The 16,055-nt window shown below is 46.7% G+C and overlaps 2 protein-coding genes across 2 annotated transcripts in view; both read left to right on the top strand.

Moving 5' to 3' along the window:
* The window catches only part of lamc1 (laminin, gamma 1), a 49,058-nt gene extending 41,745 nt beyond the window's left edge, over positions 1-7,313 (top strand). The window contains exons 16-28 of the mRNA XM_071490191.1: positions 163-305; positions 456-634; positions 758-914; positions 1,548-1,753; positions 1,831-1,910; positions 2,076-2,213; positions 2,813-2,957; positions 3,056-3,205; positions 3,518-3,632; positions 3,781-3,980; positions 4,085-4,243; positions 4,331-4,430; positions 4,799-7,313. Of these exons, the coding sequence (XP_071346292.1) occupies positions 163-305; positions 456-634; positions 758-914; positions 1,548-1,753; positions 1,831-1,910; positions 2,076-2,213; positions 2,813-2,957; positions 3,056-3,205; positions 3,518-3,632; positions 3,781-3,980; positions 4,085-4,243; positions 4,331-4,430; positions 4,799-5,055 (2,029 nt within the window). The 3' untranslated portion in view covers positions 5,056-7,313. The remainder of the gene's footprint in view (positions 1-162; positions 306-455; positions 635-757; positions 915-1,547; positions 1,754-1,830; positions 1,911-2,075; positions 2,214-2,812; positions 2,958-3,055; positions 3,206-3,517; positions 3,633-3,780; positions 3,981-4,084; positions 4,244-4,330; positions 4,431-4,798) is intronic.
* Positions 7,314-10,284: 2,971 nt separating this feature from the next.
* The window catches only part of rasal2 (RAS protein activator like 2), a 60,608-nt gene continuing 54,837 nt past the window's right edge, over positions 10,285-16,055 (top strand). Inside the window, exon 1 of the mRNA XM_071490194.1 lies at positions 10,285-10,835. Coding sequence (XP_071346295.1) covers positions 10,709-10,835 — 127 coding nt within the window. The 5' untranslated portion in view covers positions 10,285-10,708. The remainder of the gene's footprint in view (positions 10,836-16,055) is intronic.

Here is a 16,055-nt window from a genome sequence, read left to right as displayed (position 1 = left end):
TAATATATAACACTATAATGTTTATTATAACGGATCTGATGAGGTGGTGGTTTAATGTGTACCAGGCTCTACAGGATCCTCTGGTCCTCCACGCTGAGACCAGCTCGTTCACTGTCAGGATTCGTCTGCACAAATTAAATTTCTCTTTTGGTGTTCCCACAGGTGTAACTGTAATCCGATTGGCTCCACCAACGGTCAGTGTGACATCACCACGGGACAGTGCGAGTGTCAGCCCGGGGTCACCGGCCTGCACTGTGAACGCTGCGAGGTCAACTTCTTCGGCTTCAGCTCGTCCGGCTGCAAACGTAAGGACGATGACATCACTGATTATGACACTGTCCTGGTTTGTTGGGCGACCCAGTGTGTGTGAGTGTGTGTGTGTGTGAGAGACTCTGATGATTGACAGAGTGATGTCTGCTCCCCTGTCGTTAACGCTGCCTGTCTGTGACCTGCAGCCTGTGACTGTGACCCTGAGGGCTCTCAGTCGGGTCAGTGTAAGGAGGACGGTCGCTGCGAGTGTCGTCCCGGCTTTGTCGGCGCTCGGTGTGACATGTGTGAGGAGAATTACTTCTACAACCGCTCGGTGCCGGGCTGCCAGCAGTGTCCCTCCTGCTACGGTTTGGTCAGAGACAAGGTGAGGACAGCTGAGCACCAACACACCTTCACCTCCAGGGTTCAGGGTTTAGTGTGGATCCTCGGATCTGCAGGGTTCCTCCCCTGTGTGAGTTAATTTGATGGGATGTTTGTGTGTCTGCAGGTGAACCAGCAGAGGCAGAAGCTTCACGACCTGCAGACCCTGATCGATAACCTCGGCTCGGGTCAGGAGACCGTCAGCGATAAGGCCTTCGAGGACCGACTGAAGGAGGCGGAGCGAGCCATCATGGAGCTGCTGGAGGAGGCTCAGACCAGCAAAGGTAACAGAACCAGGACAGCAGCAGTACTTTAAACGCACAACATCAGTGATGTCTCCTGGGGTCAACAGGTGTTTCACCCTCACCCAGGTGACCCAGTCGGGGTTGTTCAAGCCTCAGCTTGTCGTCTGATCCACAGCCACCTTGAAGCAACTTCTGTTGTCTTGGTGACCAATTGAATACCTGTGTGACGATTGGCCCCTGTGATGTCCAACACAAAGACGTCACTGAAACTAATTCAAAGAGCACAGGAGGTTTTCCTGTTGGTCCAGTGCATGAATCCAAAATCTCAGTTTCCTGTTCACTACAGAGCAGAGAGGGCTCTGCACCCTGCGGAAAGCTCGTGGCTCCAAGTTTTGGAAATACAGTTCCCATAATGCTTTGTAGGTTGTAGAAACATTAGCCAAACTGTTCATCAGCAGCTGCTGCTGCAGTGTCTGATGATGTTTAGGCAACTGTCTCTGTTTCACTGTGATACTGAAGGAAAGTTAAAAACAGGAGGATTCTCAGTGAAGTTCTGTAGCCTCTGTTCCTCTGGAGCTTTATTCTGTAGGGACATCAGAGATGATGACATCATCAGGAAGTGAATTTGAGTGAATTCATGATGAATTCATGATGTGACCTTTGACCCTGCAGACATAGATCGAGGCCTGCTGGATCGTCTGAACACCATCAACAACACTCTGACCACTCAGTGGAACCGTCTGCAGAACATCCGCAACACGGTGGACGACACCGGTACTCAGGCCGACCGCGCCCGCGGCCGAGTCCGAGACGCTGAGAACCTGATCGACCGGGCCCGGCAGGAGCTGGACAAGGCCAAGGATGCCGTCAGCAAAGTGGTGAGTGAGGTCGCCGTCGTCATGGCAACTGTTAGACTTACTAACAGAGTCTGACATGGTATTGATGTCGTCCGCAGGACATCAAACCCCCCGGCGGCACCGGAGAGCCCAACAACATGACGCTGCTGGCTGAGGAGGCTCGAAGACTGGCGGAGAAGTAAGACCACAACACACACACACACACACACACACACACTCTTTGTAAGATTTTGTAGAGAAACGTGTTTAAACGTCTGTAATGAAATGAATTGGTTGTTGATCTGAAACTCTACGACGTTCCCGCCCCTGAAACATCACTGTCATTTATCTGCGCTCTGTGCAGGCACAAGATGGACGCCGATCAGATCGAGAAGATCGCCAAAGACGCCAACGACACGTCCACCAAAGCGTACAACCTGCTGCTGAAGACTCTGGACGGAGAGAGCCAGACGAGCCAGGAGATCGACGAGCTCAACAGGAAGTGCGTCGCAGCGCTGCCTCCTCTGTTCCTCAGTTACACACGTTTGATCCCAGTTTAATATTTAAAGGCAGCACACAACACATTCAGGCTCTGACAGGAAGTTGGAAATGTTCGATAACATCTAATCTACAACTGTAACTTAACTGTAACTTACTTTCATTATCAATTAATGTGATGATTATTTTCTTAATTGATCACTTAATTATTTTGTCAATGAAATGATATAAATAGCTCATTAAAATTTGCCAGAGCCTGAAGGTGACGTCTTCAGCCGACAGTCCAGATGTTCACTTCACTGCCATGTCACAAACATGAGATCCTCAGATGAGAGAGTATGCCTCAAAACATTCATTTGATTATCAGATGAATTTACTGTCAATCGACGAATCGATTGATCAACTTGATGTTACATCTCTAATTTTGATGCCAGACTGGGAATGACCCAAACGAAGGTCCCATCCAGCCAGACACGAACCAGGGATGTTATGATCACCTGGTCAGAGTAGGATGCCCTGCATTAAGTGACTTTCAACACCAGAGGGAAAAAGACTTTAAAACAAAATCAGACCCTGACCTCGACTCTGCTCTGTCCTGCTCAGGTACAACGAGGCCAAGGAGTTGGCCAAGAATCTGGAGAAGCAGGCCAACAAGGTCCAGGCCGAGGCTGAGGACGCTGGGAACAAAGCGCTGAAGATCTTCGCCAACCTGACCAGCCTCCCGCCGTTCGACACCAAGGCTCTGGAGGTAGCTGTTGTGGCCAGACCACGTTCAGACCAGACAGCAAATGTTTTCTTGTAGTTCCCTTCTCAGCCTCGATTGTTGGCCCGTGTTTCTGTTTCCAGGACGAAGCCACGAAGATCAAGAAGGAGGCGTCGGACCTGGACAAGCTGATCGACAAGACGGAGAAGGAGTACAACGACCTCAGAGACGACCTGAGGCCCAAGGAGCTGGAAGTCCGCAAACTGCTGGAGAAAGGCAAAAGCGAGCAGCAGGTACGTTCAGGAGCCGCTCACCTGTCTGCACACGGAGAAGACGGGTCGGTCGTTATGGTAACACAGCATGTTAGTCAGACAGCTTTACGGGTGCAGGTCAGCGGAGTTTAAACTTTGGATAAAGCCTGGGCTAGAGCCTGTTCCCAGCCTTGAAGCTAAGCTAAGTTAGCTGTTTCCCCCTGTTTCTAGTCTTTATGCTAAGCTAAGTTCTGACCAAACACAGGCTGAACTGAAACAATGTAGCTCAGTAACATCTGGAGAACATCCAGCTGTTACCATTTGATGTTGATGTCTGCTTCCTGTTTCTGACAGACTGCTGATCAGCTGTTGGCTCGTGCCGACGCTGCCAAAGCTCTGGCAGAGGAGGCAGCAAAGAAGGGTCAGTCGACCTTCAGAGAGGCGGAGGGCATCCTGAACGACCTCAGAGGTACCTGACTGTCTACCTGTCTGTTTACCTGTTTACCTGTTTACCTGACTACCTGTTTACCTGTCTGTCTACCTGTCTGTCTACCTGTCTATATTAAAGTTAGTCACTTTTCATTCATTCATAACTTCCTGTTCTTCTTCTCCTTCAGACTTCGACAAGAGGGTCAACGACAACAAGACCGCCGCTGAGGAGGCCATGAAGAAGATCCCAGCCATCAACGCCACCATCATGGCTGCCAACGAGAAGACCAGGCAGGCGGAGGCAGCGCTCGGCAACGCTGCTGATGACGCCCGTGAGGCCAAGAACAAGGCAGAGGAGGCGGAGAGGATCGCCAGCAACGTGCAGAAGGTAATCCGACGGCAGCCCAACGGCCTGCTCTCTGTGGTTACCTGGAAACTGTTGCTAAGGTTACTGGTTTCATTTCCCACACTGATAACGACCCGTGTGTTCAGGGCTCAGCCAAGACCAAGGAGGACGCAGAGAAGGCCTTCCAGGACACCAACAAGCTTGACAACGAGGTCAACGACATGATGGACCAGCTGAGCGCCGCTGAGCAGGAGCTGGCCAGGAAGAAGGCCGAGGCCGACCAGGACATGATGATGGCAGGAATGGTACGACCCAGTCTGGGCGCCGCTGTGTGCTCTTAATGTTAATAAATCAGCTTCTGTGCTGGACTGACACTGTTCACTGTGCTGCAGGCGTCCAACAGCGCTAAAGAGGCGGAGGACAACGCCCGCAAAGCCAAGAGCGCCGTGAAGACAGTCCTGAGCACCATCACCGCCCTGCTGGATCAGCTGGGTAAGAGCAGAGCTGCGCCGCCACAGTCTGAGACTTGTGAGGAGTCCGAGTCGTTCAGAGCTGGACCACAGAGATCCAGTTGACTGGTGTCAGACATGTTGGACTCGGGTCTCAGCAGCCGAAAGCAGGGAATTCTGGGAAATTAACGGATTATAAAATAAAGATAAAAACATAAAAGAATCAAATAAAGATGCAGATTAATAAACCTGTGGAATCAGACTTCGGCTCAGCCGCCATGATCGGAAAAACATCACCTGTGTTGAGTTTTAATGCGACACATGATTTATAAAGGAATGAAAAACCTTCTGATTGGTTGAGATTATGGTGATGTCAGGACTGAAGTCTTCTCTCCTTTGTCTTCTCTGCAGGAAACATCGACAAGGTGGACCTGAGCAAACTGAACCAGATCGACGAGTCGCTGAAGAGGGCCAAGGGCAAGATGGCCGACAGCGACCTGGACAGGAAGCTGGTGGAGCTGAATGATGTGGCGCGGACCCAGGAGGAGATGATCACCGACTATGACCGGCAGATCCGCGAAATCCGCGCCGACATCAACAACCTCAACGACATCAAGAACACGTTACCCGACGGCTGCTTCAACACGCCGTCCCTGGAGAGGCCTTAACCCCGCCCTCCTCCTCCACCCACCTCCAACACTCCCCCCTTCACATCTAACACTCTGGCGAACGTGCCGACTTTTACCAAAACAGTTTTTTAAACGTTTTGTTTTCAGATTCTTGTCTTTGATTTTCTGAAGCCGACACTTCAAACCACGGTCACGTTTTTAACAAAAGAGAAGCAGCTGTTTTTTTGTTTTGTTTTGGTTTTTTTTTTCAAGACACAGTGAGGTGGTTACGGTAGAACGAACTAAGCGGCGTAGAGAAGCCGTGCAGAGAGGTGGAGGACCTCGGAGAAAAACCAGAACCACAATCCCGACGTGACTGCACCCGCCTGAAGCTTCCCCGACGCAGAAACCACAGAAGAAGTTCCTCCCGCCTCGAGGAATGCCCGCTCACTTTTTTGTCGCGTTTCAGCAGCTTTCACCCGTCACAGTTTTCAGCCGGCTGAGTGCGGCGACACTGTCACGTTTTCAGAAACCACACAGTGAAGGAATCCTTTCTCCTCTTTTCTCCCAAAGCTTCGTCTGACTCAAACAGCAGAAGAAGAGCTTCACTCCTCTTCTCCTCGACAGTATTTTCTCTCCCAGTGGGTCGTGTCGATGAGCAAAGTCCAGCCCGCTCTGCTGGTCTGTGTGAAACCAGACGTCCCTGAAGTCCTGACCTCACGTCCCAAAAAGAAATTATTTTTTAAATCTTGTGCACCTGTTTTTATTTTGTTCCCACATGTTGAGAACAAGTTGATATCTTGTTCCCGAGTTAGATAAGTGTCAGAATCATGTGGCGTCTATCGTGTGTGCAAGACAATATCTCGATGTTAGATGTTAGATCCAGATCTGAGTGTTATTACCCTGCAGACAGAAGATCTTATAGTTACTGCCCTGTGGACACGCGGTGATGAGCCTCCACCTCTCAGGACTTCAGGAGCTCTGTCTTTCATCAGCTCTGACACTTCTCACTGAGGTCAAACACCATTTCATGTCCTGACGTTTCAACACTACACAGGTTTGATTTTTACTGTCTGTCCTCCCACAAGTTGCTGCTCATCACTGGTGTTTTTTTGTTTTTTTTTTACCAATCACACATTAACTTCTTCTTCCAGGCTATAAATCCAACACTATGCAACTTTGTACATTTTGCGTAGCGAGAATTTTTATCTGATACACTGGTGCTAATAATTATTTCAAATGTTATATTTTTGTGTGAATGTTTTTTATTATGACATAGAGTGAGGAATTTGTTATTTGTGTAAATATATGCTTCAATGATTCAGGACTGGCTGATTCTGAGAAATAAAACTCCAACATGCATACAGCCACATCAAGTTCTGTCACAATCAATCAACTGAAACCTCCAGGTTAAATATATATAGATCTCTATGATAACGTCTGTGGTATGTTATTATTATAATATGCTTGCTTGTATACAAGGCTCAGTGTTGCTGCCTCATTAGCGATGCCAATATTTCATTTGTGTTTTATTGATTTTCTGGGTTTTCACTTGTTAATTCAACCTAACTGAATATTTTTGTTTATAGTTTTGTTTTGTTTTTTTTGACCCTTTTACCAATCAGGACGTGTTTCACAGCGGTGGGTGTCGCCTGCCTTGTTTGACTGAATGGAGATAATAAGCTCGGTGACGTTGCTACAGTAGTTAACTGTTTTAATTAGTGTTTTGTGCCTTAATATAAAGTTTGGTCGTAATCACAGTCCCAGTGAGGACTTCCACTTTTGATTTCACGAAAATGTCCTCGCAAGTTCACGCCGTCTCCTCGTGTCGGTACTGAAGCAGGGTTTTTTACAAATCAGGTCCTAAACACAGCCAAAAAAATAAGTATGAGCCAAACACTTTGTAAAAACATCTGGATCTCCACTGACAGCCTGTGCAGATGAACAGATGTTTGCAGCGGTAGACTGTCAGTGTCAGTCACCAGGTGACCCAGACTCTTACTGACTCATCGTTGTCATCTGTTGTTTTATTTTCCTCCCTCCATCCTGACCGCCGCTCTGCAGGATGTGCAGCACGTGTAGACATGATGTATAAACAGTATTTTAAGTTATAATGTACCAGTTATTTGTGTTGTAACCCTGTTGTCTTAGATGGTGGCGTGTGTGCTGCGCAGCCTGCAGGACTCCTCTGCGCTGTCTTTATCCTGTTCATGGTGACGTCATGTTTCCAGCCCTGTGAGGACCTGAATGACCCTGTTTGTCCCCATGTGCCTGTAAATCCAAACTTAACATTTGAATAATAAAAAATTACTACAGGAGCCAGTCTGTGAGTGTGTGGTGTATCACATGGAAGCGGTTTTTATTTGTGTGTCAGCAGCAGCTAGCAGCTAACACGCTGGCCACAAATCACTTGATTCAGCTTTAAAAAATGATGCAGTCAGACAGTGTGACATCAGTTTTCTCCTTCAAGCGTCTAGAGTCAGTAGAGACTGCAGAAGAAGAAGAAGAAGAAGAACTCCTCCAGAAGGTCACTGATACCAACATGTTCACAAACTGACTCTCTGACTTTAATAGTGAGGGAAGATGAAGTTCATTAACTCCACAGTTGGTCTGCAGCAGCGGGACGCAGACGAGGGAAGGTCTCAAACAGGTGAGAGCTGCCTGAGCCCGACAGCAGCTACTGCGCATGTGTCTCCGCAGCTCGGACTCCGCTTCATCTGGTGACGGAACTGCTCCTCCTGCTCCTGCTCCTGCTCCTCCTCCTCCTCCTCCTCCTCTTCTTCCTCCTCCTGCTCCATGCTCCTTCTCCTGCTCCTCCTGCTCCTCCTCCTCCTGCTCCTGCTCCTCCTGCTCCTTGCTCCTCCTCCTGCTCCCCCTCCTCCTCCTCCTCTTCCTCCTCCTCCTCCTCCTCCTCTTCTTCCTCCTCCTGCTCCTCCTCCTCCTCTTCTTCCTCCTCCTGCTCCTCCTCCTCCTCCTGCTCCCCCTCCTCCTGCTCCTCCTCCTCCTCCTCCTCCTCCTCCTCCTGCTCCTCCTCCTCCTCCTGCTCCTCCTCCTGCTCCTGCTCCTCCTGCTGACAACAGCCGCTACAGAGACACACCTGTCGTCAGGTTACTGCAGCTCTCACCGTCATGGTGGAAGTTCTGCTACCACTACTTCACAATAAAAGCTCTCTATAAAGCCAATCATTGACCCCATCATTGAAAGTCTCAGTCAACAGCTCCGGCTCCTGCTGTGGACACATGTCAGTGGAGGATACTGTATAAGTACAAGATGAACATCCGGAACAATGTAAAATATTAAAAACATTAATAAACACTTCAACGTGCTCTTATAGTCTGTTAAAACCAGTTTTTACTGCTTGTAATAAAAATGTCATGTTAAATAGGAGGACCTCAAAATATTTCCATTATAGATTTATTAATGTTGTCTTCACTGCATGTTATTTTACTTTATTTTTATTTATTTTATATTCATCACTTATACCCTTAGCATTTGTAAATATTTTCTATCACTCCATAACATATTTTATATCTACGTAACTGCATTTTTATAATATTGTTCTTTTCAGAAAGTTTGTCAAAAGAAAACTAATTATTTCAAATAAAGACAGAAAATGTAAATCCAATATTATTTATTCATATTATTAATTCTTCATATTATTCATGTAAAAATATGGAAATAAACACTTCATATATAATCAGTGGTTTTATTGATCATCTATATTTATTCTATTTTAAATACTGTATTTTTTTAAAATTATTTTATATTCCCATTTCAGCTAAAATACCCATGCTGGATTTTTTTTTTTATGTTAAACATCTCTGACATGAAAACAGTCATAAACTCAGGACGTCACTGTCACTGTCTGTTCTGCTTCTTACTGGCTGGAAATATATTGTATTTCAGTCATTTCCCTTCATTTCAAAATGCATGTTTTGTTTGTTATATTTAAATTTTTACTTTATTATATAAATGTATTTGCATGTTCTGAATTCACAAGTTGAGCCTTGCCGTCCCCTGCTGCTCTCAGCAGGTGGCGTCAGAGTCCTGACTATGTTTCCCTGCTCCTCCGCTGCAGCAGCAAACTGAGCCAGAGGAAGATGAAGTGAGCTGATCACAAACTACCAGCAAACCCAAAAACTCACAGAGTGCAGCAAAGTTCAACAAACACTGAGGCGATGAGTCAGACTCTGTTTTATTTGATCGAAACAGAGAAAATGAGCAGGAGAGAAACAGACGAAGGATAAGATCTGATACCACCATAGACATGGATGCAGCCCAATAACCCTGGTATTTATTTATCTCTGTTACTGCCCTTCAAGAAAGAGGGTGACTGAATGTTCTTAATCAAATTATAAAGTAAAACTTATGGAAGCCCTTTATCATCTGGAAAAAAATGGATATTAAGTCACTAAATCACTAAGTTTAATGGGAAAATCAATTAAAATCATAAGAAAATAAGTCAAAATGATCATAAGGATTTTAAGTGTTGACAGAAATATCACATCTTTTGTCGAAATTATGACATAAGTCATGATTGTGAAATAAGTCAAATTGATGAGACAGGAAGTCACAACAAAGACTTCATGGATCAAAGCTGAAAATAAGAGATACAACTTTTTTAAGATTTAAGATTAAGTTAAATTTTTAACTCAGTTTGATAAACTTACAACATTGACTGAGCAAAGCATCAACATCCCAGTAAAAATACATTCATACATTTATTTTATGTTTTATTTTATAGACATATAATTTTTTTTTCATCTCAGCTTTATTTTTGTTAATTTAAAAAAAAAGGGAGGGTAATTAATCTGATTTCATTTAATTTAAATGAATCAATTAATTGTTTAGTATAAAAAAGTCTAAGTGAATAAATTCTTTTGCTTTTTTTGCGACCAACAGTCAAAATTGTTGGCGTTTGTTGCTTAAAAATGACATAAAGGATTATTCAGTTGTTTAAACTGCAGACAATGAAACTGCTAATTGATTAATGAACTGATCATGAAAGCTGTGCAGTGCCGGCTGGTCCCTGGGGCCTGAGGCGCTCATGTAAGTGCCCTGAATGGGGGGGTTTCCACCATGAATTAACAAGATGGGGCTTTTGGGGGCCCTTAAATTACCTGACGAATCGATTAATCGACCACGAGTTTCAGGAATTCAGTGCCAAGACGTGAATGCGCGCTCTCGTGCCTCCCCTCACGCAGGAGCGCGCCCGGTGTCAGGCTCGTCCCCGGCTCCGTGGCGCGGGCTCGTCCCCGGCTCCGTGGCGCGGGCTCCGCGGCAGTGAGGGGGACAGCCAGCCGGGGACACACCGACCGACCGCCGCGGCGCTCCGCTCACTTCCAGCAGCTCACACAGGACTCCACGGCGGCTTTTGGGTGGACATTTCAGGGGCAGAGGGACAGGGGCTCCCCGCCTTTGCCGGGTGCCGGTTTGTTGGAAGTTTAAAGCCCGCTAAACTGACCCGGGAGAGCGGAACAATGCGGGAGAGCCAGCCGGGCTGCCGGACCGCGGCCGGCCGCTGCCGCCGCCTCAGCTAACGGCTAGCTAGGAGCGACTGGGCGGTCAGAGCCACAAAACTCTCCCGTGACGGATTATACACCGACTTTTACCGCTTTCTCCCGCCGTATTCACACTTAAAACTCTTATTTCCCGGCTTCACGTCCACTTCTGGAGGGTTTCCTTTAAGACAACAAGTTTTTTCCGTCTGGATATGGAGACGGACTCGGTGGCGGGCGACGTGGAGTCTCTGCACGGCGGACCGAGCCTCCTGGATCCCCTGGTGGACCGGATCCTGGTGGACACCGTGTCCCAGCAGCAGGGATGGCTCCGGGTTTACGGTAAGAAAAGACACAGGGAGAAGGGACGGTGTCGGGACTGACCCCGCGGGCTGGCGGGGCTCAGGAGACCCAGCCCCAGGTGGTCCGGAGAGCCAGGTAACAGCCGTGGGCCGAGCTGCCGGGGCCCGGGGTCTGGTCCTGCCTCTCCTGGTGTTCACCTGTGCCTCCCTCACTCTGCAGCCAGCTCCTTCACTGTTCACTCCAGTTCCCCCACACGGAGGTCAGAGGTCAGCCACAGAGCAGCAGCACCCCCCTCCAGCTGGGTTTGGACCTTTAAAGCCCCTTAAACTCTGGGGGTGGGGGGCTAAATACTTTTCATGACATGGATCTCTAAAAATAGACCCACCTCAGTCCATAGACTGAACCATGTGGTCTGTAGAGAGAAGCTGTGTCACCATGAAGAAACCATGAAATTACCCATAATTCATCTTTAATTTCAACCTGAAAACAGTTGAAAAAAACCAGGAACACAGGAGACAGGTGAAAACCCCCTGAACATTTCCAGCTCATGAATTTACTGTGATCTAAATGTTAACCTGGACACTGAATAAGAATCCACCCTGTTGCTTTCTGAAGAGTCATAAACCATCATTCAGTCCTTCATCAGTTCACGTTGTTCAGGGCTTTAGTTCCCCGCTGTTACAGTGACAGTTTAACCGTGGTCACTGAAATTTAAGGCCTAATTTAAGGGTATTTTAAGGGATAGTGTGCAGCCTGCAGTGGTGCTGATGAGGCTGCAGATGAAGAAGCAGAGGTGTAGCAGCTGTCTCACCCCAACTTCCCTGTCTCTCACTGTGACCATGATAAAGGCAGAAAGCCTGACAATATAACTTGATATAAACATATTGATAACTGTTTGATGTGATTGATTCCCAGGCTGAGGAAGAGAGGGATGTACGGTGAAAGTTAACTTAGATGTTATCATTATAATTATAACGTTCGCTGGTTCTCATGTTCTGACCATAAACAATCATTTACAACCACAATTATAAATATCGACACCAGCTGATACGATTCATCGTGATGATATTTCTGACTGATTTCTGGCTCCAGTCCGGGCCCGCTGCCTCCATATCCGTCAGTCGTGGAAATACAACGTCAAGTTTTCAAGTTGCTTTTTGTGGTGGATGAAAGTTTGTCTGGGAACAAACCTGAGCCTGATGTCGTCGTTGGACAAGAGGCTTCAGGTGTGAGGGAGCATGCTGTGGAGAGTATGTGAATATTGACAGTAAATATGATTCCATGTTGGGCAGAAGTCAGTTACATAAACGACTGATTGACTGGGTTAAATGACTCAGAGTTTTTCTCAGAGGTCAGTGCTGCAGCTGTGGATTTTTGTTCCTTTAATCCTTAAAATAAAAGTTTGACAGAGCTGTGAGACTCGTACAGAAACAGTTTTCCATGACAGAAATCGCTCTGCGGTGACGAGGCTGCCGTGTCTCCCCGCTTGTTGGGCTCTGCAGGAAATGAATGAACTCCCGGTGACTTGTTGGCCGTCTCGCTCCCAGTCTGAGAGCACGGTGAGTCACAGCTGGTGGCTGCAGTGATGTGGAGCCGTCCGCGCCCCAAACACCATCAACAAACACATCTGATTTTATTTAACTGTGTTTCATTAGTGTGGACGGTAACCACTGGTATTTTGGTGTCAGGTCCTGGTCCCGTCCTGGGGTTCAGATGAGAGGGTGTAGGATGGTAAAGAAAACCTGGATCTTCTCTGCTGAGTTCACAGCACGAAGGAAACATGGGAGATTTCAGCTTCAGCTCGCGAAAAATAGCATGAAGACTTCCTCTGCTCTGTCATCTGAAACCATTAGTTGATTGATCAATAATTAATACAGAGAAAATAAAAACAACATTACTGTTGGTGACTGCTTCATTGTGACATAACAAAGTTCCAGAAGTCCTGATGGCTGGTTTTAAGGCTCAGTTTCTGAATACAGGCTGTGTGCATTTCTCTGTGGACTGAGTCTTTGATACTTTCACAGTATTAATATAGAACCTAGACCTGCTTTATAATCACAAACACATGGACATCTACCTGTAGACTGGATGGAGCTTTAATAATCATTACTAAAGTCAGCAGATATGAATGAAGAACCCTCCATAATCAGTGTCTTATTAGGAAGTGCAACCATCTTCCTCCATTAATGTCACTTCATTCTTCCTGCTCATCTTCTGTGAACATCAGATGCTTCAGTAAATCCTCCTGTTGTTTCTCTCTGGGCTAAAAATTCCTCTCCTGACTCTATTTGAAGGAAGGACTGTTGAAATTAAAACTTCATGAACTTTAAACAGCCGAGCAGCCTGCAGCTGGTTGGGCTGTCAGTACTCAGAGAGGTGGATGTGAAGGCAGCACGGCAGCAGTCCTTGTTCAGTCTGTCTGAGGTATGTGAGCTGTGGATGGCAGCAAGGGTCTGATGCCAGAGCCGGAGTCCTGCCGGGTGAGATCACCAGCACAAACTAGCTGCTGACATCACACTCCCTCAGCACTGGGGTGGGGGGGGCAAACATCCTAACACATATACCACAGATACCAGCGCTGCGTTCAGGATGCATGGGAACAAACTCTGCAGCGACTTTAAAACAGCTACAAGTTTTACAGCCCAGAAACTACTCGTGCATCAACGTCACACTCTGTGAGAAGTTGCTGCTTTTCTCAGTTTTCATTTCATTTTCATCATCTTTAACCGAATGTCTTTGAACAGCTGATCTCACTTTGGAGATATGGCCTCATCCAAACTTCTTTATGAGGCTCTTATTTTGAAGCCTTGAAAAGTGAAAATGAAAAAATACTAAAATAAAAAAAATGGAACATTTGAGGTTTTGTCACATCCTGTCATGGCAGGATTCAGACCTCAGTCTCCAGCGTGTTGGAGACGTTCTCCATGTTCTCTCACAGGTTCTGTGGTTGTTGTTCTGCTGATGTTCTGGTCTCTGTAGGTCTCAGTAATCTGAAGGTCTGGTTTCATCTGTGTGAGTCCAGGATGTGTTTAGCCTAGCTTAGCACAAAGACTGTTAGCCTGGCTCCGAGTCCATCTCCCCCCGAAACGACTGATGAAGTTGTTCTTCTAGTTTTGAGGATGAGGATGATGATGTTCTGCCGCACAGACTGAGGTGGTTTTAATCCGGCTGTGTGTCGGCTCGGTGTGTTACCCAGAGAAAGGCTGCGGGATATAAGCCTGTTAGAGCTGACTGCAGACAGATGCTTAAACAAGGGATTTATCCTTTTTTCTGACCCCTCCCCCTCCCTACCCTGCCCCTCCCCCGCTGAGCGTGAGCGGTCATCATTCAGACGTGAACTCGGCTCAGAGGACATGAGAACATATGGCGTATACACTTTCACCTCTGATTCATCCTGAACCGTGACGGATGAGGAGAGGAACACCTGACAGGTGAGCTGAAGACACCTGATCGTCCTCCGTCCATTCACAGCTTCTCTTCACACGTGATGATAAATAAAAGTCTCTGTTGGTGGCTGTTGGTCAGACACGTGGAGGAATCTGCTGTTTTTGCTCTGCGGCGTTGTCAGACAGTGAATAAGAAACGGACGACGGATTAATGGAGGAAATAATCTCAGTCGCTCTGGTTCAGAGTTACGTTCAGTTTGCTGTGATATAAAAACCCTAAACCTACACAGACGGAGGCAGGACGCAGCTCTTCAGTCGTTTCCCTCATTGTCTTTAATTCTTCTTCTCTTCTTAATAAAATGTTCCTCATTTCAAACAGAAGAACTATCACAAATCTAACTTGTGACTTTAATATCTGGCATCGGTCACTGCTGCTCTGTGACTGTTCAGAAGCTGAAGATTCCCTGTGCGGGGTCAGAGGTCAGGACGGGAAGGTTTCCCTCCATCTGCTCTGCAGCAGGGTGCTCTCAGTGGAGCCTTCAGATCTTTGAGCCGATGGATGGTGGATGCGCCGCTGCCCGCTGAGGTTTTCAGCATCCGTATTGGACGGGGACTGTGGGAGTTTGTTGTGTTCGGGCCAATTCACGCCTGAGATTCCTGCTGGAGCGAGGCGTCCGGGTGGAGCAGGGCTGGATCGCAGCCATGCCGACGCTCGCTTCATGTTTCCTCTGCGGCTGCATGGAAACAGATTCTTACTCTGAACAGACCACGGACCAGAGAGTCCGTCAGAGATTCATTCAACACGGCCACTTCAAAGACAGTTAGGAAACAAAATGAAGCTTTAATGAAGCTTCAGATTCATGTCCAAACAAATGAGAACAGAAAACATCAAGTGACAGGTTTAAGGAAAAATCAATGGGACCACTTCCTGATGATGTATGCAGGGTTAATATATTTTCCCTAATGGCTTTAATACTGATTAATAAATCATGTTCCAGTGCCTTAGAAAAACCTAATTTTATGTTTTCAGGTGATAAATCAGGAAACACCTTCCAGTCTGTCAGACTGTCTGCAGAACATCTGGACTAAAACACATCTGTTAATGACTTTATAACCTTTATAAAAGCAGCTGTTATGGATTATTAGAAGGTGAATGATCGTGTTAAGTTGTGATTAGACAGGTTTTGTGGTCTGTATCTTCTGCAGCTGTCGACCACATTATACTTCAAACCAGGGCTGTAACAGTTTGTCAATAATCAGTCAGCTGATTGACTCCATGTTGATACTTATTAATCATCATTTTTCAAACAGAAATACCAAATGTTGTGTAGTTACAGATGTGAAGATGTGCTGCTCTTCGTCGTCTTATATGACAGTAAACTGAACATCTGGGCTGTTGGTGAGAAAATGAGGAATCTGAGGGCCAGGATTTGACCTTTTATTGACCATACGACCGATAACAATCAGACGACTAATCGATAATGAAATCATGTTTGTATAGCTCTGCTTCAAACACAATGCTGGTTGTGGACTAATGACACAGTTGAGAGAAAGTGAGCTTCTAGCTGCTGTCTCTCCTCGTCCTCAGGTTGTTGCTCCTGTGTGTTTTTGAAACTTATTTCGGGGCTGCAGCTCCCGCTGTCATCCCCGTTCTCAGTGTCGCTGTGGTGTTTCTGGTTGGACAGCACTGTGCTGGACAGGTGACAGGTGTGTTTACCGTGTTTATGCTCTGAAAGATGGAAATTAGTGCGTTCACCCGGGTGTTGTGTTTACATCAGTGCCTATAAATACCTGTGTCCATTGCAGAGTCGTGTGTGTAGTTTGTGTTAACAGCGTCTGAAAGGCCCTCACCTCCACCTCACCTGTCGTATCC

The sequence above is a fragment of the Trachinotus anak genome, unplaced genomic scaffold (genome assembly GCF_046630095.1).
Source record: "Trachinotus anak isolate AG129_WGS33_773 ecotype Australia unplaced genomic scaffold, CSIRO_AGI_Tana_v1 ptg000012l, whole genome shotgun sequence".
Lineage (NCBI taxonomy): Eukaryota > Metazoa > Chordata > Actinopteri > Carangiformes > Carangidae > Trachinotus > Trachinotus anak.
The sequence above is the reverse complement of the archived record's forward strand: the minus strand, read 5'-3'. Positions and strand labels throughout refer to the sequence as shown.